This window comes from Loxodonta africana, chromosome 9, assembly GCF_030014295.1.
Source record: "Loxodonta africana isolate mLoxAfr1 chromosome 9, mLoxAfr1.hap2, whole genome shotgun sequence".
Classification (NCBI taxonomy): domain Eukaryota; kingdom Metazoa; phylum Chordata; class Mammalia; order Proboscidea; family Elephantidae; genus Loxodonta; species Loxodonta africana.
The window spans coordinates 78,124,893-78,148,088 of record NC_087350.1 but is presented as its reverse complement, the minus strand read 5'-3'; the positions used below and the strand labels follow the sequence as shown (position 1 = coordinate 78,148,088).

General features: G+C 44.7%; 1 protein-coding gene across 1 annotated transcript in view; it reads right to left on the bottom strand.

Annotated features, from left to right (window-relative positions):
- Positions 1-23,196, bottom strand: part of GABBR2 (gamma-aminobutyric acid type B receptor subunit 2) — a 438,320-nt gene that overhangs the window by 276,491 nt on the left and 138,633 nt on the right. The window contains exon 2 of the mRNA XM_064291676.1: positions 8,219-8,356. Coding sequence (XP_064147746.1) covers positions 8,219-8,356 — 138 coding nt within the window. The remainder of the gene's footprint in view (positions 1-8,218; positions 8,357-23,196) is intronic.

The window sequence follows — 23,196 nt, the reverse complement described above, 5'->3', positions numbered from 1 at the left end:
CACGACAGAGAATTGCTCAGGGAGCAGGAAAGCAGTGGGATGCAGACCTCAAATTCTCATAAAAAGACCAGACTTAATGGTCTGACTGAGACTAGAGGGACCCTATAGGTCATGGTCCCCAGACCTTCTTTTAGGCCAAGACAGGAACCATTCCCAAAGCCAACTCTTCAGACAGGAATTGGACTGGACTAAGGGATAGAAAATGATACTGTTGAAGAGTGAGCTTCTTGAGTCAAGTAGACACATGACACTGTGTGGGCAGCTCCTGTCTGGAGAGGAGATGAGAGGGCAGAGGGGGTCAGAAGCTGGCCAATGGGCATGAAAATAGAGAGTGGAGGGAAGGAGTGTGCTGTGTCATTAGAGGGAGAGCAACTAGGAGTATATAGCAAGGTGTATATAAATTTTTGTATGAGAGGCTGACTTGGTTTGTAAACTTTCACTTAAAGCACAATAAAAATTAAAAAAAAAAACAAAAAACTGTGTGACCCTGGGATACCTGCCATCTCCCCCATGTCCTCTGTCTCACACAGGCACCGTGAATGGAATTCTGTTCTGTGGACCAGGAGCTCTGAGAGAATCCGGGCATCTGGGACATGAATGGGGCCTTAGTGATCACCTTGCCCAGCCAGTCTCCAGGAATGTTGCATCCAAATCTCCTGACCTGCCGGTGCTGAAATAGGGGAGGGGGATGAGTGGGGTCTGCAGTCCTTAAGGGATCTAGTGAGTCCCTTCACCTAGACCTGCTCCGAGGGGAGCCTGGGAATCTGTGCTGTTAACATAAGCATGTGTCCATACTATATATCTGCTCAGAAGCAGCTGAAACCCTGCTCCCCTGTAGCCTCAGCCCTTGCTCCTGCTTCTCTCCACTGACATCAAGGGAGCCAGCGACACCTCTCAGAGACAGCCATGCAGCTCTAGAGGCCAACACTCCTCCCTGCTCCCCAGCCCCTACATCCTCTCCGGCCTGAACATGCTTAGTTCTCCAAGGTTGGGGCCCCAACCTCTCCCAAATGCCTTCTTAGACCATGCCCCGGTCCCCCACACAGAGCAAGGTCCAGACCTGAGCCCTGCAGGTCTGACCAGGTCAGAGAGGGGCAGAGCCCCACTGCTTGCCAATCAGACCTGGGCTCTATGAAGGTCCTTGCAGCTCAGTGGTAGAACTGAGGCTCCCAGGAGCTAAATGACTTGCATCACAACTTAAACAATATTAGCTTCTCTATGCAGCAACCACAAAAAAAGAAGCCCAACAAAAGGCAAAAGTTAAATTTAACCGCCTCAGCACCCAGGCGAGTCTTCACCCCTCGGGCGTGCACATCCTATTTTTGTGGCACCGGGAGACAGGAACAACTGAATACACATTCCAGGCCCTCTCTGTCCAGCCAGCGCTGCAACCCCAAAGGGCAGGCAAAGTGTCTTTTCAATTATACGAATCACATAATTTCCCCACTTGCAAAATGCAGTCTCGGAGCCCAGTTTTGAATAACTTAAAAAAAAAAAAAAAAAAAAGCCATTGCCATGAAGTAGATTCCAACTCATAGCAACCCTATAGGGACACTATAGGACAGAGTGGAACTACCCCATACGGTTTTCAAGGAGCAGCTGGTAGATTTAAACTGCCAGGCTTTTGGTTAGCAGCCGAGCTCTTAAGCACTGCACCACCAGGGCTCTGAATAAGTTAGTCATCAAATCTTTAGAGTTACTGCAGACCACTCAGCAACACTCCACCATCTCTAGAAGCAAGCTCTGCCTCCCAGAGTTGGGGAGTGGGGTGGGAGGTCCTCAGCGTCTGGTCCATAAGGAAGGGACTGTGTTCCCTGAGAGGGGTAGGGGAGAAATCCAGGCCCCCAGAGCTACCTCCCCATAGGATGCAGGTTTTTGTCCCTCCTTCTCCCTGCCCAGCTCCATAAGTGGGGAGGGGTCTATTCGCTCAGGTTCACCCCACAACTTTGTCCTCCAGGCTCTTGGAATTCTCCGGCCAGTTCTCAGCCACTCAGTGCCCCCATCCACACACAGCTGAGCCCTTTGATCTGGCCCCAGTGTCCAGTAGCAAATGCCCAGGGCACGATTTGTCAGAGCTTCTAATTGGTTCATTCTGGTTTGAACCCTAGCTGAGAATTTGCATTTTTACCTGAATTATACTGAATCAGAATCTACGTTTTTGATTCCCAGGTGATTCTTCTGTATAAACAATTTTGAAAACCACTGCTCTACTAGTGGAGCTCTGGTGGCATGGTGGTTAAGAACTCGGCTGCTAACCAAAAGGTTGGCAGTTTCAATCCACCAGTCGTTCCTTGGAAACCCTATAGGGAAGTTCTACGCTGCCCTATAGCGTCACTAGGAGTTGGAATCGACTCCACGGCAATGGTTTGGTCTTTTTGGTTGGCTCTACTGGTGGCTCTCAGAATTGGTCCCTAACCAACAGCATTAGCATCGCCTGGGAACTTGTTAGAAATGGAAATTCTCAGGAGGGGTTCGAACCTGAATGAGTCAGGTTCTAAACCCTGGTTTCTGTGCATAAGACTCACCTATTACCATGCAGAGCAATGCTGGTAGCCAAGATGCTGGAGGCCAAGAATCTGCCTTTCCCACAGCCCTCTCCCCTCTCTCTCCACGGCCAAGTTCACAGTTGAGAGACTGCTGTGGAGGGTTTTACACTCCCCAGCCTACGCTCTCCACTGAGTTCAATTCAGGCTGGCACAGAGTGAGGACATACTGTGTGCCGGGCGCTGTCCTGGGCACTGGGAAGGGGAGCTGAAGAAAATGGCCCGGCTTTCAAGAAGCTTTCAGTCTAGTGGAAAAGACTACATATAGAACATGTATGTAACATACGCAGAACAAACTATTTTCCACAAAATACAATTCATTTAATAATAGAACATGGTATGCCATTATCAAGGAGTCCCTGGGTGGTACAAACAGTTAACACACTTGGCTGCTAACCAAAAGGTTGGTAGTTCAAGTCCACCCAGAGGGGCCTTGTAAGAAAGGCCTGGTGATCTACTTCTGAAATAGTCATCGTGGAAAACCCTATGGGGCACGGTTCTACTCTGACACACTTGAGGTCCCATGAGTCAGTCGTCTCTACAGCAACAGATTTTTTATGCAATATCAATGTGACGTAGAACAGTGTTACTCAATTTTTTTTCATTATTGTGCTCCTAAGAAGCCTCTGGAAACCCTGGAAAAAAAATTTTTTTTTTTTTTTTTAAGAAGCCTCTGGAAACCCTGGTGGTGTAGTGGTTAAGAACTACAGCTGCTAACCAAAAGGTCGGCAGTTTGAATCCACCAGGGGCCCCTTGTAAACCCTATGGGGCAGTTCTACTCTGTCCTGTAGGGTCGCTGTGAGTCGAAATCCACTCAACAGTAACGAGTTTTTGCTTAAGAAACCTCTTTAGCCCTTTTTCCCTAATTTTCTCCCCTATGAAATTTTAAGCCACAGATATACTATATATCTGTTCATATACAGTATATATATCTGTGCTTTATACATAAAAGAGTAATAGTCCCTCCCCCATCTTAGTGAAGAACCAATTTTCATACCTATTATAGGTTGAATTATGTCCCCCTAAAATGTAACAAGTTGGCTAGGCCATGATTCCCAGTATTGTGTGACTGTCCACCATTTTGTCATCTGATGTAATTTACCTGTGTCTTGTAAATCCTACCTCTATGATGTTAATGAGGCAGGATTAGAGGCAGTTACTTTAATGAGGCAGGCTTCAATCTACAAGATTAGGTATCTTGAGTCAATCTCTTGAGACATAGAAAAGAGAATCAAGCAGAGAGACAGGGGGACCTCATACCACCAAGAAAGCAACACCAGGAGCAGAGTGCATCATTTAGACCCAAGGTTCCTGCACTGAGAAGCTCCTAGACCAGGGGAAGATTGATGACAATGATCTTCCCCTAGAACTGACAGAGAGAGAAAGCCTTCCCCTAGAGCCAGCACCCCAAATTTGGTCTTCTACCCTCCTAAACTGTGAGAGAATAAATTTCTCTTTGTTAAAGCCATCCACTTGCAGTATTTCTGTTATAGCAGCACTAGATAAGTAAGACAACCCCCTTGGGGGAGATATCACCCTCATTGAGAATGCATGATATAAAAGAAGGAACAATTCATTTACTTTTTGGTCTAGAGATTAGGGTGCTCAGAAGGAAGGGTTTGAAGGGAGTGATCAGAGAAGGCTTCACGGAGAAAGTAGTACCTAATCAGGGTTTTGAAGGATGAGCAGGAGTTCTGCAAAACAGGAAACGGATGGGCCCAGCATCAAGTCTCCTTTGCCAGGTGCTTTAGCTCCTATCTTCCTCACAGACATTAGTCACACTGTGGTAGCCAGCCTGCAAGATGGCAGCCCCCAGTGACATTTACCTCCTGTTGTGCCCTTGTGTAGTCCTCTCCCCTAAATAAGAGCTAATTTGTGTGACCAATAGAATACGATACAGAAGATGGTATATGACTCCCAAGGCCAATTCCTAAAAGACATTGCCACCTCTACCTTGGTCTTTTGGGTCACTTACTTTGGGGCAAGCCAGTGGCCAAATCATGAGGACACTCAGCAGCCCTATGGTAAGGCCTACAAGGAGAGGAACCAACTTGTCCACACCAACTTGCCAGTCAAGTGAGCCACCCTGGAAGCAGGTCTTCCAGCCTCAGTCAAACCTTCAGATGACTCCAGCCCCCAGCCTTCAAATCTTCCAGCTGCTCCAGACATCATGGAGCAGATACAAGCCATTCCCACTGTGCCCTGTCTGAATTCCTGACCCATGGAAATAATGAAATAGGAACAATTGTTGTTATAACCCACTAAGTGTTGGGATGATTTGTTACACAGCACTAGGTAACTAATACAGCGCTCATCTCACAGACCAGTTCCCTGCCTTGTCAATACCTAGCATTTTAGACCACAGGCTGGAGACCTGTCTTGCTCATGCTGAGGCCAGGTAGCTCTGGTTGGCAAGCCAGGAGTTTCCAAGGGTGTGCTTAGTCCTGCAGCTAGCTCCTCAGAGAATTCTGGAGGGCAGTCAGTTCCAACTGAGGCCAACAGAGGGTCAGGAAGCCCCCTGGACTGCTCTCTGGGTAGAAGAGTTCCGAGGGAGCTTGGTCTCTCATGTTTGGGCAAAATTTCCATTCACAGATCTTTCCACCCCTCCATCCCTCCCTTCTACCCTCTGATTATTCAGCAAAATCTAATAAAGTCTGTGGAGTATTAGACACCAGGAAAAAACAGGAGAAACTCAAGCCCAGGTTCTGTCCTTGAGTTGCTCATCACTCAGCTGGGAAGATAAACACTTGTGAACATGCCATCACACTTGCAAAACCCTAAGAGAGGGACAGGCAGGTGGGCGTGGGGTCTTGGGCTGTATACATTCTCTGCTAGAAATAAACACGGTGATGTCATGAAGAGATTTCTGGAGGGGTCTACTTGACACAGTGCAATCAGGAAAGGCTTTCTGGGGAGGCAGCATTTCAGCTGAGTGTCTAAGAATGGGTAGGCCTTGATATGCTAGAGATAGGGAAGAGGGGTGTTTCAGGTGGCGGCTACGGTGCAGGCAATGGCAGTAACACGGCAAAGAGCAGGAATGCTAAGTAGTTGGGGTACACAAGGGGAGGGGCGGGAGGGAAGAACAATAATGACAACAATGCAAGTAATACTTAGCAAAACAAGTCATCCATAGTGCTTACTATGTGTCCGGCCCCATTCTAGTCACTTGTAAATCATTTAATCCATACACACACACAAAAAACAACCAGTTGCCATCAGGTCAACTCTGACTCATGGCGATCCCCTGTGTGTCAGAGTAGCACTGTACTCCATGGGGTTTTCAATGGCTGATTTTTCAGACAGAGGTTGCCAGGCCTTTTGTCTAAAGTGCCTCTGGGTGGGCTAAAACCTCCAATCTTTCTGTAGCAGCTGAATCCTTAACTGTTTTCACCAGAGGGACTCCTAATCCATATAAAACCCTATGAAATTGGTATTATTGTTACCTCGATTTCACAGATGAGGGGACTGAGTCTCAGAGAGGCAGGTAACCTGCCCAGTGGCAGCACAGGGCTCTGACGGAGAAGGGTGTGCTTCTCAGTACCCAGAAAAGGAAGCTCAAGTCAGAGAAGGTCAGTTACCTGACCTGGGCCTCACCACCATCTGTGGGCACCTTGAGGGCTTGAGGCCAGGCTCCTTGCACACTGAGCCATGCAGCTCCCAGCTACACTGCTAGGTTTGCACCGTAGCACGTTGAGCTGCTTTCCTGGCCTCATCTCCTGTTGCATCTGCCCACATTCAGCATGGCCTGCTCTGGCCACAATGAATGACTCATTGCTCCCCAAGCCCACACACTTTCTCACCTCCCGCTCTTGTACACCCAGTCTTCTCCACAACTCCAGCTGTCCAACGCCCTCTCCTCCGTCAGCAGTTCAACATCACCTCCGCTGAGAAGCCTTCCTGGGCCCCGGGCTAAGCTGGGCCTCTCCCCTCCCTCACCACACCTCCTCCAAGGCTTGCTTCTACCAACCCTCTAGGCGATGAGCGTGGGCCTTTCTCCCCAGCACCCAATGCATGCAGAGCCTGACTCAGAGAAGGTCCTCAGTTGACCTTCTCACAAGTGAAAACAGATGCCCCTGCATGGTCTGGCCCCTGTCTGCCTCTTCAGTCTTACTCTCATCATCCCGACTCATCATCCACCGTGTTCCAGCTCCACTGCCCCTTTTCTGTTCCATGAATACACCAGGTTCTTTCCCATCACAGGCTGTTTGTATCTGCTATCCATCCACCAATGTGGAAGCTCTCCACCCAGCCAGTCCCTTCTCATCCTTCAAGTCTCAGCACAAGTGTTACCTCTTCAAAGGGGCCCTCCCTGTATTCCACTATGTATCCCATTGCACTGTTTATTTCTAACATAGCCCTTATCACAGTCTTATCTTAAGAGTCAGGCTGCCTGAGTTTGAACCTTGCTCTATTACTTATTAGCTGTGGGTTCTTTCTGTGCCTCAGTTTTCTTATCTATAAATGGAAATGATAAAAGTGCCTACTGCATAGAGAAGGTGAAAGGATTAAATGAGTTAAGGCATAGAAGCGTTCAGAACAGCTCTGGTACATAGTAAGCCCTAGCCAGTTGACATCAAGTTGATTTCTACTCGTGGTGACCCCATGTGTGGCAGAGTAGAACTGTGCTCCACAGAGTTTTCCATTTCTTTTAAGTAGATCAACAGGCCTTTCTTCCAAGGTACCTCTGGGTGGACTCAAACCATCAACCTTTCAGTCAGCAGTTGAGTGCATTAACCATTTGCTGCTAGTAAGCCCTACATGAGTATTATACAAGTATTAGTTCTTAGTATTATTGTTACTTGTTTACTTACTTACTGCTCATCTCCCTCCATTAGAATGGAAGGTCCTAAAGGGTAAGGACCAAGTCTGAATTATTCAGCACTCTATCCCCAGTGCCTACCAATATTCCAGGCACATAGTAGGTTGTCAATAAATATTTGTTGTATGAATGGATGAACAGATGGATAGATGCATGGATAGATAAAGCAAAGAAATAACACCACTCAGTCCAGCAGTCATATCTTTCTACATTCTTCTCTCTCTGACTTTGATTTACAGCTGACGCTGGTGAGTTCCACCTATACCAGACCACACACTTATGAGCAGGACATTCAAGGGTAAATAATTGTCCAGGAGTGCCAGGAAAGGCTTAACTACAAAGAAAGGCCTTGAGATAGTCTTAGTGGACCGAAAGGAATTTCAATGTGGCAGAGGGGTTCAGCAGGGAGTGGATAAAGGGTTATCTGGCTAAGCGAACAGCAAGAGCAGGGCTCTGAGGCCCGAAGGCCCAGGGTTCATTTGGGGAGATGTAGGTTGCCTGGAGGGGTCATGGTGTGGTGTGAAAGGCATAGGCAAGAGATGACACTGGGCAGGCAGGCTGGCCAGACATTGAAGGCCCTGAAAGTCAGGTTAGGGAGTCTGTGGTGGGCCACTGAAGGTTTTCAGACACAGGGTGGAATCACGGCTGCCCTTCAGAAACTCACCCTGGTGGCCAGGCAAGGTCAGGCCAGAAGGGGCAGCCCTGGAGGCGGGGGCAGCAGAAGTCTGTGCAATCATCCAGGAAGAACCCAAGAGGCCTGAGCCATCAACTCAGGAACCATGCTGGAGAACCACTCCTGCAAAAGACTTGTGGCCAATCAGAGGCGGTCCCCAATCGGAAAGTGGTCAGACCTTACCTGCACCAGATTCCAGCCTTGGAGGGACTCTGCGATGATGGACGTGACGGAAGGACAGACGCCTCCAAACACCATCAAGTGGTTTGGCCCATATTTTATCGCATCGTAGAAGGCTTTCAGCCCTTTTGCATTATCACACTGTGGAGCAACAACAGAAAGAGAAGCCCAAATTAGAAACAGCTTTCTCCAGGGGCAAAAGCCCAGCAGTGGATTTACACAAACAAATCTTTCCTCATGGGAAACCTTCTGGGTTTCACTTCTCCCATGGTGGGGCTCCATGCTCTGAATTCAGTGAAGTGTGGCCTTGGCACCCCATCCCACTCTCCTCCCTCTAATGCCAAAAAAACAAAACAAAACAAAACAGAAGACAAACCAGTTGCCATCCAGTCAATTCTGACTCATGGTGACCCCATGTGTACACAGTAGAACTGTTCCATAGGATTTTCAAGGCTGTGACCTTTCAGAAGCAGATCTCCAGGCCTTTCTTCCAAGGTGCCTCTGGGTGCTTTACTGTTGCGCCACCCAGAAACTCCATCCTCCCTCAAAGCGCCCTCCAAATGTAGAACTTCCAGCTCCCCAGCTATCTCCCTCCAAAGCACACGGAGAAACAGGCCCCAAAATATCTCATCCTGGGGTCTCCATAGGCATTTCTATTTTAAAATATAATGAATCCAAAGGGAAGAATTCATTCGGCGAACACTCGTCCAGCACTGCTCTGTGCCCAGGGCTAGATGCTGAGGAGACACAAGAGGAGGACAAAGTCCCTGTCAAGGAGCTCACATTTTAGGGAAGAAAACTGACCAAGACAGATCATGACCATCTGGCATGAAAATGGAAAGAGAACAAACGCCCTTGGCATGTTGGGAATCAGCTATAGCTCACTTCCCGCCTCTCCAGTCTACCTCTCTCATTCAAGCCACCTGGTCATCTCTCCCCTGGACAGTGACACGGGCTCCTACTTGGGCGCCACCCAGCAGTCTGAGTCCTTCGTAAAACAGAAATTAGTTCTTCTCACTCTCCTGCTTTCCATGCACTTATATATAATCCAAACTTCTATCACAGTATAATTCTCAAAAGGTTAAAAACACAATAAAAATAGATAGTGAGCACATGTCAAAGTTTTATTTAACTCACTACTAAAGGGATCTGTAGCACGACAAAGTGGATTCAAAAAAGAATTTGAGAAACAGGTTTTTACTGTGAATGAAAAAAATAAGACAGGATTGCTGAATTATTTGGACTGGTTAATGTTCTACAGGGCAATAGAACCATAACCTTTAAGGATAGAAAAGAAAATCACTGAAAATCATCACATCTTATTAGCTTTACAGAATTGCAAAATGTCTGGTACTTAATCGTTCAATGTTCCATTCCCCTAGAGTCAGGTAAATGCTCTAAGTGTTGGGCTAAATGGTCACGTAATCATTGCTTTCTATTATTTACAAGCATGGGCTAATTTTCTTAACAGTCCTTATCATGATGGATGTAAGATGCCACACGGTCCAGCCCCTGCCTACCACTCTGACCCAATTCCCTCTACTCTCTCCTTGCTCACCGAGCACGGCATCACCAGCCTCCTCTCTGTTCTTCTGGACCTTTGCACTTGCTGTTTTCTTTCCCCTTTGTTCTTGGCATGGCTCACTTCTTCTCACCACTCAGACTTCACTGACCCTCTAACCAAAATGGTTCCCACTCCAGTCACTCTGAAACATGTCAGCCTGCTTAATGTCTTAACACAGTTTCTAAAATCACCTGAAATCATCTTGTCTATTTTTTATTTGCCTGAACATTGACTGACTTCTTTAACTCGAATGCAAGCTCCATGAGGGCAACGATTTGTGTTAGTTTTTTCCTGGCTGTCTCCCCAGAGCCTAGCCCAGGGCCTCAGTGAGAACTGTCTGCTGAGCACCTGAAGGAGCCTTCTGAAGCACTTCCTTCACTGCTTTCTCTCCTCTACTTCCATGTCTCTCTCCTTATTTAGTCTCTCCATCCTGTTTATCTTCTTTCTTTCAGCTCCTTGCCACCTGTTCCCTAAGTGACCATAATGTGGATCACAGTTGATCAGTATTTGTTGCTCTTTCCTTGTTTATTTGAGAAGCTTCTTTGGGCTGCGGCCCATGGTGGGAGGGTGCTGACAGGGATAGAAAAATGAGTGCGAGGCAGTTCCAGGCCTCAGTGAACTCACCGTCTGATAGAGGCAATGGTGTGTGAACACGGGTGGCCCCACTACATGGAGGGCAGTGTTCAGAGCTGCAGGAAAGAGGTAGATTCAGGCTGTGGGGCACCCAGAGGGAGAGCCGGGGAGGTCTCCAGCGTGGGGCATCTGAGGCGGGGATTGCTGGTGGAGGAACAGCATGAATTAAGGCAAATGGGTGGGAAAGTGGGAGGGCAACAGAAACCGCTCAGCTCATACCACCAGTGAGGGATGAGGGCAAGGTGGCCTGGGCTAAGGTCAAGGGGGGCTTCAAACACCAGGCCAAGGAGTTTGTGTTGTAGCTTGTAGATGTTTGGGAAATAATTTAAGTTTTTAACTAAATTTAGAAATTGGCTAAGTTTATTTTTTGCCACAGAAGGAAGGGAGGGAGGGAGGAAGGGAGAGAAGTAGGAAGAGAGGGAGGGGGAAGGAAGAAGGGAAGGAGGGAGGGAGGGAGGGAGGGAGGGAGGGAAGGAAGGAAGGAAGGAAGGAAGGAAGGAAGGAAGGAAGGAAGGAAGGAAGGAAGGAAGGAAGGAAGGAAGGAAGGAAGGAAGGAGAAAAGGAGGGAGGGAGGAAGGAAGAAGGAAGGAGTGAAGGAAGGAGTAAAGAAAGGAAAGGAGGGAGGGAGGGAAGGAAGGAAGGAAAGAAAGAAAATGGAAGGGAAGGGAGGAGAGGGCAGGAAAGGTTAAGTTCTTATTGCTTCCTGGGACACTATTAATTATTCCTGTGCCTTGATAGAAAGCAATACTTCCTACCCTCAGTGGAGCAGAGCAGATATAACAGAACAGTTCATGTTTTAATTGTTTCTACCATGACTTACTGAATCATTTCCTGTCTTAATACATTTCTATAATGACGTTACCTTGTTTTCTAATGTGGAGCTAATGACAACGATAATACAGTATCACAAGATTTAGAAGCAAAGTTTCATTAAAATAATTTTAACAACAATGAACTTCCTAATGCCTGTTTGCTCACCCAACATGTCTCAAGTCTCTAGGATGTGCAAGATTCTGTATTAGTAATGACGGCTTGGCTTCTTACAAAAGTAGAATTTTTGAATATATCAACTCAGAAATGTGAATATTTGACACCCAATATTTGAGCTGGAGGAATCTTGGAAATCAGCCATTCTAATATTCCCAAATGTTTATCTGACTTAGTTTTCAACAGGCTGGGTGTGGTAGGCAGAATTTTGGCCCCCAAGAATATGTTATGATACATGGCAAAACAGACTTTGCAGTGTAATTAAGGTTACTAATCACCTGACCTCCAAATATGGAGTTAATCCTGCGCTATCCCAGCAGCCCCAAAGTAATAGCGAAAGCCCCTAAAAGCAGAGATCTTTCTTCAGCTGGTAGCAGAAGGGGAAGTCAGAAATGTGGAGCATGAGAAAGATTGGATGTGCCTTTGCTGGCTTCAAGATGAAGGGGGTCATGTGTCAAGACAATGGGAACTCCAGTCCTACAACAGAAAGGAACTGAATTTTTCCAATCTCCTGAATGAATTTGGAATTGGAATCTTCCCCAGAGCTTCCAGGTAAGAGCCCAGCCCAGCCGACATCTTGATTTCAGCCTTGTGAGGCCTTGAGCAGAGCACCCAGCTGAGTCCCACTGTGCCCAGACTTCTGACTCACAGGTCTGTGAGATGATAAATGGGTGTTGTTTTAAGCCACTAAATTTCAATCACCTTACATGCATGCAAAAGCTAGACAATGAATCAGGAAGACTGAGGAAGAAATGATGTCTTTAAATTATGGTGTTGGTGAAGAATATTGAATATACCATGGACTGACAAAAGAACGAACAAATCTGTGTTGGAAGAAATACAGCCAGAATGCTCCTTAGTAGCAAGGATAGTGAGGCTTTGTCTTACTTACTTTGGACATGTTATTAGGAGAGACCAGTCTCTGGAGAAGGACATCATGCTTGGTAAAGCAGAGAGTCAGCAGAAAAGAGGAAGACCCTGGATGAGATGTACTGACACAGTGGCTGCAACAATGGGCTTAGGTATAACAACAATTGCGAGGATGGTGCAGGACTCGGCAGTGTTTCATTCTGTTGTACATAGGGTCATTATGAATTTGAACCGACCTGACCACACCTAACAACAACAATGAATTTCTGGTAATCTGTTATGACAGCAAAGGAAAGCAAAAAGCAAAAAAAAAAAAAAAAACCCCACTGGGGTAAAATGAAAACAATAAGGATAATACAGTGAGGTTTTCCTTACAGTTAAACGTATTCATTTGAAAGAACTATCCAGTACACCTCACGTACAGCCATTGCGCTACCACCCATCTGTCAGGGTAGGCTTGCATGTTGCTGTGATGCTGAGCAGGTTTCAGGGGGAGCTTCTAGACTTAGATGGACTAGAAAGAAAGGCCTGGTGATCTACTTTCAAAAATATAAGCCAATGGAAACATTATGGATGACAACCGTCCAATCCACACCCATGATGCAATAGTGAGCAGCAACTCATTTTGTTGGGCATGGGTTTGCCATGAGTCGGGGGCCAACTCGACGACAGCTAACGACAACAACAACATGGTGTTGGAATGCTGTTTCTTTTGTAAAATTATAGGATATTTTTGTTTTTAATGTCCTGACATGACAAAATAGAAAAATACATAAATTTCCATGTACCCACCCTACCTCTTCTGGTGTACGAAATCTGAACATCTGGGCATTGCTGACGTAACCCTACACCCTCATTTTCCAGATTAGAGAATGAGGATGAGAGGGGAAGGAACTTTCCCATTGTCCTCCCAGGATTAGGGCAGAGGTTTCTGGATTCCCATTTATCACTTTCTCAATAATCTAGAGAGCTCTGCTCTTCAGGCAAAAGGAAGGCTAAAGCTAGTAACATTCTAGAAAGGACCATTTCCCCCAGGAAAATGCTGTGGGCCCTAGCTTCCTCTTGATCAATACATTTGGCCTACAGCAGGAGAAACAACCTACTGGGCACCTAAACCAAAAACCAAATATGCTGCCATCAAGTTGATTCCAACTCATGGCAACTCTATGTGTTACAGAGTGGAACTGCTTCATAGGGTTTTCTTGGCTGTAATCTTAAGGCAGCAAATTACTAGGCCTTTCTCCCATACAGCTGCTGGGTGGGTTTAAACTGCCAAGCTTTTGGTTAGCAGCCAATTGCAGCACCTAAAGGGAGCAGCTTTGTAATGAATAACAAACTAAAAATCACATGGGAATATTTTAGATGCTACTCTCCCTCATCCGCATGTCTAATACTCTCTCTTCTCACCTGACATGATCAGTGTCCCAAATAAATGGCCTTTTCTGCTGACCAAAGCTGAGTCTTTGTCCCTCAGGGGCCTAGGGACTGGCAGAGAGGTTTCGGAGCCAGCAAGTGGAGCTCCAAGCTCCTCACCTTCACTTCAACCAGGAACTCCCCTCGTATCTGGTTTATACAACATCAAAAAAAAAAAAAAAAAAGAACAGTTGCCATGGAGTTGATTCAGACTCATGGTGACCCCATAAGTGTCAGAATACCAGAGCAGAACTTCATAGGGTTTTCAATGGCTGACCTTTCAGAATTAGATCACAGGCCTTTCTTCCAAAGTACCTCTGGGTAGACTCAAACCTCCAACCTTTCAGTCAGCAGTTGAGTATGCTCACCATTTGCACCACCCAGGGTTCCTATACAGCATCAGTGTTCCACATATTACTTTATTGGAAAAGGGGATCTCACTGTTAAAAACGAAAAATATTTGAAACCCCCTGAAGGAGATGCCCCCTGAGGTCTTTGCCAGTATGTGACTTTTGCCTTTGGCCTCGGGAAGGGCTGATAAGTGAGTGTCCCACAGGCCAGGCTCAGCGAAGCCAGCCCTGGGACACACACACTATAGGCTACTCACTCAAACTCAACTCACTGCAAACCGGTTTGCCTCCTGATTGATGTACATAATCACTGGGCAATTTTTAAGTTTTAGTCTCCTGAGGGATTCCTGGCAGACATTCTTCAAGGCCGTTTCATAAGATTTGTCCTTCCTGCTCAGGTGAAAGTCAATTTCACATGTACTTCATGTTTCAATCCCTCCTAAATGCTGCTCTTGGAGATGCTGCCCTAAAGGCCGTTGATTATCATCCCTTTCTGGCGGACGTCAGTCAGCCCCACCCCTGCAGAAGCCAGGGAAATGCCGGGAGGTTTTCTATACCCACTTAAGGTGTCTGTCTCGTGGCTTTTAGTGAGCTGGCCATTGGGCAAAGGATCATTCTGAAAAATTACTTATGGGAAGCTGTTTTTCAGCGATTTGGCTTCTGACAGCTTGCCCTCGGAGCCCCCTAACAGGGGCTCTATGTCCCAGAAGAAAGTGGTAGGTTCAATGATGGTCTCCCCCTGACTCTAGAAACTGTTCCTACTCACTTCTAGAGGGTTGATGTGGCCAAAACTCAACCAGCAGACAGGAACGAGTAGTTCCACTACAATTCATATTCTCATGCAACAGCTCAAAGTTTAATGACTGGCCACAGCTTCTCAGCTGCAGTCTTGCCACACGGACACTGGCTCTGGCACATGGTTGTTGTTAGCGGCCCCCAACTCATAGTTAGCCCACGTACAATGGAACAAAACACTGCCCAGTCCTGCTTCATCCCCATTATCGATTATGGATTGGATCATTGTGATCCACGGGGTTTTCACTGGCTTATTTTTTTTTTTTTCAGAAGTAGATTGTCAAGCCTTTCTTCCCAGTCTGTGTTAGTCTGGAAGCTCCCACCGAAACTGTTCCACCTACAGTATTATTGTGGACTAAATTGTGTCCTCCCGAAAAACGTGTATCAACTTGGCTAGGCCATGATTCTCAATATTGTGGAGTTGTCCACCATTTTGTGATCTGATGTGATTTTCCTATGTGTTATAAATCCTAGTCTCTGCCTGTGGTTAATGAGGCCAGATTACTGTTAGGTGCCATCGAGTTGAAACTGACTCATAGTGACCCTGTGTATAACAGAATGAAACACTGCCCGGTCCTGCGCCATCCTCACAATTGTTATGCTTAAGCCCATTGTTGCAGCCACTGTGTCTCCCTCATTTCTGATGATCTTCTAATCTACCAAGCGTGATGTCCTTCTCCAGGAACTAATCCCTCCTGACCAAAGTATGTTAGACATAAGTCTCGCCATCCTTGCTTCTAAGGAGCGTTCTGCCTGTACATCTTCCAAGACAGATTTGTCTGTTCTTTTGACAGTCCATGGTATTTTCAATATTCTTCTCCAACACCACAATTCAAAGGCATCAATTCTTCTTTATTCATCTTCCAGCCTTCCGATGCATAGGAGGCGACTGAAAACACCATGGCTTGGATCAGGCACACCTTATTCTTCAAGGTAACATCTTTGCTTTTCAACACTTTAAAGAGGTCTTTTGAAGGTGGTTTGACCAATGCAATGCGTCTTTTGATTTCTTGAGATGTTCATAGATGTTGACTATGGATCCAAGCAAAATGAAATCCTCGACAACTTCGATCTTTTCCCTGTTTATCATGATGTTGTTTATTGGTCCAGTTGTGAGGATATGTTTTCTTTATGTTGAAGGGTAATCCATACGGAAGGGTGTGGTCTTCGATCTTCATCAGTAAGTGCTTCAAGTCTTCTCCACTTTCAGCAAGCAAGGTTGTGTCATCTGCATAACGCAGTTTGTTAATGAGTCTTCCTCTAATCCTGATGCCCCATTCTTCTTCATATAGTCCAGCTTCTCAGTTTATTTGCTCAGCATACAGATTGAATAGGTATGGTGAAAGGATACAACACAGACGCACAGCTTTCCTGACTTTAAACCACACAGTATCCCCTCGTTCTGTTTGAACGACTGCCTCTTGATCCATGTGTAGGTTCCTCATGAGCACAATTAAGTGTTTTGGAATTCCCATTCTTTGCAAAGTTATCCATAATTTGTTATGATCCACACAGTGAAACGCCTTTGCATAGTCAATAAAACACAGGTAAACATCTTTCTGGTATTCTCTGCTTTCAGCCAGGATCCATCTGACATCAGCAATGATATCCCTGGTTCCACATCCTCTTCTGAATCCGGCCTGAATTTCTGGCAGTTCCCTGTTGATACACTGCTGCAGCCACTTTTGAATGATCTTCAACAAAATTTTACTTGCATGTGAGATTAATGATATTTTTTGATAATTTTTACATTTGGTTGGATCACCTTTCTTGAGAATTGGCATAAATATGGATGTCTTCCAGCTGGTTGGCCAGGTAGCTGTCTTCCAAATTTCTTGGCATAGATAAGTGAGTACTTCCAGCACTGCATCATTTGTTGAAACATCTCAGTTGACATCTTCAATTCCTGGAGGCTTGTTTTTCGCTAATGCCTTCGGTGCAGCCTGGACTTCTTCCTTCAGTACCAAGGATTCCTGATCATATGGTACCTTCTGAAAAGGTTGAACATTGAGCAGTTCTTTTTGGTATAATGACTCTGTGTATTCCTTCCAACTTCTTTTGAAGCCTCCTAAGTTGTTTAATATTTTCCCCCCAGAGTCCTTCACTATTGCAACTTGAGTTTGAATTTTTTCTTCAGTTCTTTCAGTTTGAGAAATGCCGAGCGTGTTCTTCCTTTTTGGTTTTCCATTTCCAGGTTTTTGCACATGTCACTATAATACTTTGTCTTCTTGAGCCGCCCTTTGAATCTTCTGTTCAACTCCTTTACTTCATCGTTTCTTCCCTTCGCTTCAGCTACTCTATGTTCAAGAGCAAGTTTCAGAGTCTCTTCTGACACCCATTTTGGACTTTTCTTTCTTTCCTGTCTTTTTAATGACTTCTTGCTTTCTTCATGTATGATGTCCTTGATGTCATTCCACAACTCATCTGGTTTTCAGTCATTAGTGTTCAGTGCGTCAAATCTATTCTTGAGATGGTCTCTAAATTCAGGTGGGATATGCTCAAGGTCATACTTTGGCTCTCATCGACTTGTTCTAATTTTCTTCGGTTTCAACTTGAACTTGCATATGAGCAATGATGGTCTGTTCCACAGTTGGCCCCAGCCTTGTTTTGACCGATGATATTGAGCTTTTCCATTGTCTCTTCCCACAGATGTAGTCGATTTGATTCCTGCGTATTCCATCTCGGGAGGTCCACGTGTACAGCTGCCGTTTATGTTGGTGAAAAAGGTATTTGCAATGAAGTTCTTGGTCTTGCAAAATTCTATCATGGGATCTCTGGCATTGTTTCTATCACCAAGGCCATATTTTCCAACTACCAATCCTTCTTCTTTGTTTCCAACTTTCAGATTCCAATCTCCAGTAATTATCAATGCATCTCGATTGCATGTTTGATCAATTTCAGACAGCAGAAGTTGGTAAAAATCTTCAATTTCTTCATCTTTGGCCTTAGTGGTTGGTGCATAAATCTGAATAACAGTCATAGTAACTAGTCATATTCCTTGTAGGCATATGGATATTATCCTATCACTGACAGCGTTGTACTTCAGGATAGATCTTGAAATGTTCTTTTTTGATGATGCATGCATGCTATTCCTCTTCAAGCTGTCGTTCCTGGCGTAGTAGACCACACGATTGTCTGATTCAAAATGGCCAATACCAGTCCATTTCAGCTCACCAATGCCTAGGATATTGATGTTTATGCATTCCATTTCATTTTTGACAGTATCCAATTTTCCTAGGTTCATACTTCATACATTTCATGTTTCAATTATTAATGGATGTTTTCAGCTGTTTCTTCTCATTTTGAGTCGTGCCACAACAGCAAATGAAGGTCCCAAAAGCTTGACTTCATCCATGTCATTAAGGTTGACTCTACTTTGAGGAGGCAGCTCTTCCCCAGTTGTCTTTTGAGTGCCTTCCAACCTGGGGGCTCATCTTCCAGCACTACACCAGACAATGTCCTGCTGCTATTCATAAGGTTTTCATTGGCTAATTCTTTCCAGAAGCAGACTGTCAGATCTTTCTTCCTAGTCTTCGCCTGGGAGTGCAGCTGAAACCTGTCAAATACCCTGCTGGTATTTGAATACCAGTGGCACAGCTTCCAGCATCACAGCAACACACAAACCCCCGCAGTATGACAAACTGACAAACACGTGGGTGGAGGCAAGATTAGATTATGTTAAAGAGGATTAGGGTGGGGTGCAACACCCTTACTCAGGTCACAGCCCACATCCAACGTAAGGGAAGTTTCTCTTGGGTATGGTCTGCATCACCTTTTATCTTACAAGTGATAAAAGGAGAAAGAAGCAAGCAGAAAGAAAGGGACCTCATGCCACCAAGCAAGAAAAGCCAGGAGCAGAGTGTGTGCTTTGGACATGGGTCCCTGTGCTGAGTGCCCCCTAGACCAGGAGAAGATAGGTGACAAGGACCTTCCCTCAGAGGTGACAGAGAGAGAAAGCCTTCCCCTGGAGCTGGCACCCTGAATTTAGACTTCTAGCTTCCTAGACTGGGAAAGAATAAATTTTTTTTTTGTTGAAGCCATCCACTTGTTGCATTTTTGTTACAGCAGCACTAGATGACTAAGACAGACATCATGCAAGCCTCTACTGTCGGATGGGTAGTGGCTGCAAATGAGGTCCATGAGCTGGAAATCGAACCCGGGTCTCCTGCATGGAAGGCATGAATTCTACCACTGAACCATCACTGCCCCCTGGCACACAGTAGGCCCTCAGTAAGTGTAGCTTTCCCTCCTTCCTTTCTTCCCACTGCCTTTCTTTGACTCCACACGTACTGTAGCTTACGGTCACTACCTCCAAGTTCCCTTCCACTGTTTCATTTCTAGTGGCTTCTCCTTCACAGTAAGGATAGACTTGTCATAGAGAAATCATAGTTGGCAAACATACACTTTTAAAATCTAGCACCTATAAATGGGAATAGATCCAAAAGTCATGAAAATCGATTCTTTAATGAAAAACCGGGACTTTAGAATAAAACCCATTTTCATTTAAATCTCATTTTTAAAGAATTAAAATACTGTTTTGACTTTAAAATTTTAAAAAAATGTTGCTGAGAGTTAAAATGTAAAAATGCCAAGAAAATGTCAGTTAATAACAACTCATTTGAATCTGGGAATTATTCCATAGAGAATTTCAGAATGAAGTGGAATTGAAAAGCTAACGTGTCCAACGTGCTCCCATACAATGCCCCCCTCTAAGCATGCTGCACATGGAGCAGTCGGCATGTGCTCACATACATCCACTGACAGAGTTTTCACTCCCTCACCAGGGAGCTAACGCCTTAACCACTGCACCACCAGGGCTCCAAAAGCAGCCGCAGATAGTACGTAAATGAATGAGCATAGCTGTGTTCCAATAAAACTTTATTCACAAAAACAAGTGGCAGTCGGATTTGGCACATGGGCATCGTTTGCCAATCCTGCTCTAAAGCCTCATAGAACAAGTATACCCCACTCCCCATGAGAGCCCTTCAGATATCTAAATTCAGCCACAGTGACTCCTAGAGATGTTTTCCATCTCTAATCATCCCCATATGGTATGTTTTCATGCCCTTCTTGTCTGTGGACCATTCTCTAGAAAGGCTTGAGAGGATAGATTTTTTTTTTAGGATGCAGCACCTAGCTAGCATGGACCCCCAAGTACTTCCATCTGCCCTGCATAGAAAAGTAACACGGGCTACCATACACTGTGCACTATTTACTAGGCACTGGACTAGAAGTACTTTTATTATTTCCATTTTATGGGTAAAGGAACTTGAAGCTCAGAGATGTTAAAAAACTAACCCAAGGTCACATAAATGGTATGAATTCAATCCCGGGCAGTATAACTTCAGAGCACTGTCTTATTTTAAATAAGGATTTGTTATGAAATACTGCAATCCTGGGAAAGGATACACCTATATACAAAACTACTAAAATATGAAAAATAGTAAACTGAACATATAATATACCCAACACCCAACTTCAGAACATTGCTGAAGCCCCTGCATGCCCACTGTGGCATATACCCCTCCTTAACTGGGGGTTACCCCTATTCTAAACTTTGTGTTCATCCCTGTTTGTTTTTCTTTATAGTATCATCACAGGCATATGTTTACTAAACACTATATCACTTAATTTTACTTGTTTTTGAATATATATAAGTGGAATCATACTGTATCTTTCTCCTGAAACTTGTCTTTATGGGTCAACATTATGTTTGTGAGACTGTTGTTGTTGAATGTAGCTGTAGTTCATTCATTTTCATAGCTGTGCAGTATTCCATTGTACGAACATACCATGGTTTATGCACTCATTCCCCTGCCGATGGACACGTGGGTTGTTCCCAGTGTTTTGTTTGGTTGCTGTTGTAAGCAAGACTGCTAGACATTTCTGCATGTGCCCCTTGGCACATACGTGCAGTTTCTCCAGGGTATAACCAGGAAACGATACTGCTGAGTCACAAGACTTGCCATGTTTTCTCGACGTGGTTTTATCCATTTACACTCCCATCGGCAGTGCTGGACAGATTCCAGTGTTCCACACCTTTGCCAACTTTAATTTTTGTGAGTCTTGTGGATATTTGAGTTCTCGTTTCAATTTCTATGTTCCTGATTACTCAAGAGGCTAACCCATCTTTTCATATGTTTACAGGCCATTTGGACCTCCTTTTTTAGAATGGAGACTTTGTCCATTTTTCTATTAGGCTGTTTGTCTTTTTCGTATTGATTTGTTCAGAGCACTCCTAGACAGAATACCAGACCGGATGAAATGATCACCTCCTTCATTCTGAGTCCAGACTTCTGTTCATGCAGCTGCACAATGTAGTCCCTCTATTAGGCAACTACGTCGTACAGAGCTTACTGTCGGTAAAACTACTAAACCAGCATGCATGATTTTACTAACGAAACACCTATGAGCCTTTCTTGGGGAAAACAAACAAACCAACAAAAACCCACAGGTGATGGTTGATTTTGTATGTCAATTTGGTTAGATTATGGTGCCCAGTTGTTTGGTCGAACACTAATTTAGGTGTTACTGTGAAGGTATTTTGTTGATGTGGTTAGTATTTACAAACTGTTGAGTCTAAGTAAAGGAGATTGCCCTCAATAAGGTGGATAGGCCTCGTCGAATCAGTTGAAGACCTTAAGAGCAAAACTGAGGTTTCCAAGAAGAGAAGGAATTCTACCTCCAGACTGTAACTTAGATATCCTGCCAGAGTTTCCATCCCACTCCTGACCTACCAATTTAAAACACAAGACTGCCGTTGTTTCCAGCTTATCACCTGACTTACCAGTCCCCACAGTATCTCATGAGCTAATTCATTAAAATAAATCAATCTCTCAGATAGATAGATAGGTAGATAGGGACAGAGGTGTGTGTGTATAAGCATGTGCGTGTGTATAAACCAAACTCATTGCCATCAAGTCGATTCCAACTCATAGCAACCCTATAGGACAGAGGAGAGCTGCCCCCATAGGGTTTCCAAGGCTGTAATCTTTACAAAAGCAGACTGCCACATCTTTCTTCCAGGGAGCAGCTGGTGGATTCAAATCGCTGACCTTTTGGTTAGCAGCCAAGCACTTAACCGCTGTGCCACCAGGGTTCCTGTATATGTATATGTACATGTATATATGGGAACCCTGGTGGCATAGTGGTTAAGTGCTATAACTGCTTACCAAAAGATCAGTAGTTTGGATCCACCAGACACTCCTTGGAAACGCTATGGGGGAGTTCTACTCTGTCCTATAGGGTTGCTGAGTCAGAACTGACTCAAAGGCAATGGGTTTGGTTATATGTATATATCAAGTAACCCTGGTGGTGTAGTGGTTAAGAGCTATGGCTGCCAACCAAAAGGTCAGCAGTTCAAATCCACCAGGCGCTCCTTGGAAACCCTGCGGGGCAGTTCTACTCTGTCCTATAGGGTCGGTATAAGTCGTATAAGTCAGAATTGACTCAACAGCAGTGGGTTTGGGTATACATATGTAGATATATATTGGAGCCCTGGTGACGAAGTGGTTAAGGGCTAAGGCTGCTAACCAAAATATTGGCAGTTCAATTCTGACTCATAGCGACCCTACAGGACAGAGTAGAACTGCCCCATGGAGTTTCCAAGGAGCGTCTAGTGGATCGGAACTGCTGACCTTTTGGTTAGCAGCCGTAGCTCTTAACCACTACGCCACCAGGGTTTCCATATACATATATGCACACTCTTGTTGGTTCTGTTCCTCTAGAGAACCCTGACTACTGCAGTACTTGATGATAAAATTCAGCCAATCAAAAAATGAATCAAAATATAGATCTCAGGAATAAGTGCTTGTGATAAAAAAGAGTGATTGTGAGACCCGGACCCATTTAACATGAAACAATTTGCAGTGTGAAGATAATAATGTAACATAAAATTTAGAAAGTGGAGGAGGGAAAAGGAATTCTAAGATTGCTAATTTCCTCCTCTTCCACAGAAGGGCTTTAATCGATATCATCTAAAATTGAAAACTGGAGTTTAAAAGCCAAGACTCTAACCTCACTGCTTTTGATAATTTTTTATTACTCTGAGAGAGATATTTTAGAAACAAATATTTTCTGTAGTGAAGGCAAAACTGTTTAACATTGAGCAATTTCTTCTATTTTATGTTGCCTTATTTTCTTGTTACAGTCACATAAATTAAACATTAATTTTAAATAATACATAATAATGATCTCATTTTATAAAATTAGTTCTGCCCACTTCTATATTTATATGCATAGAGAGATGTCTGGAATGAGAGTTATCTAATGTTAAAGATGGTGAGAGTCTCCGTGATTTTTTTTTACCCTGTTGTTTGTATCTTTTTTGTTTTACTTGAATAAAAAAAAGATAAGTAAACACATATTAC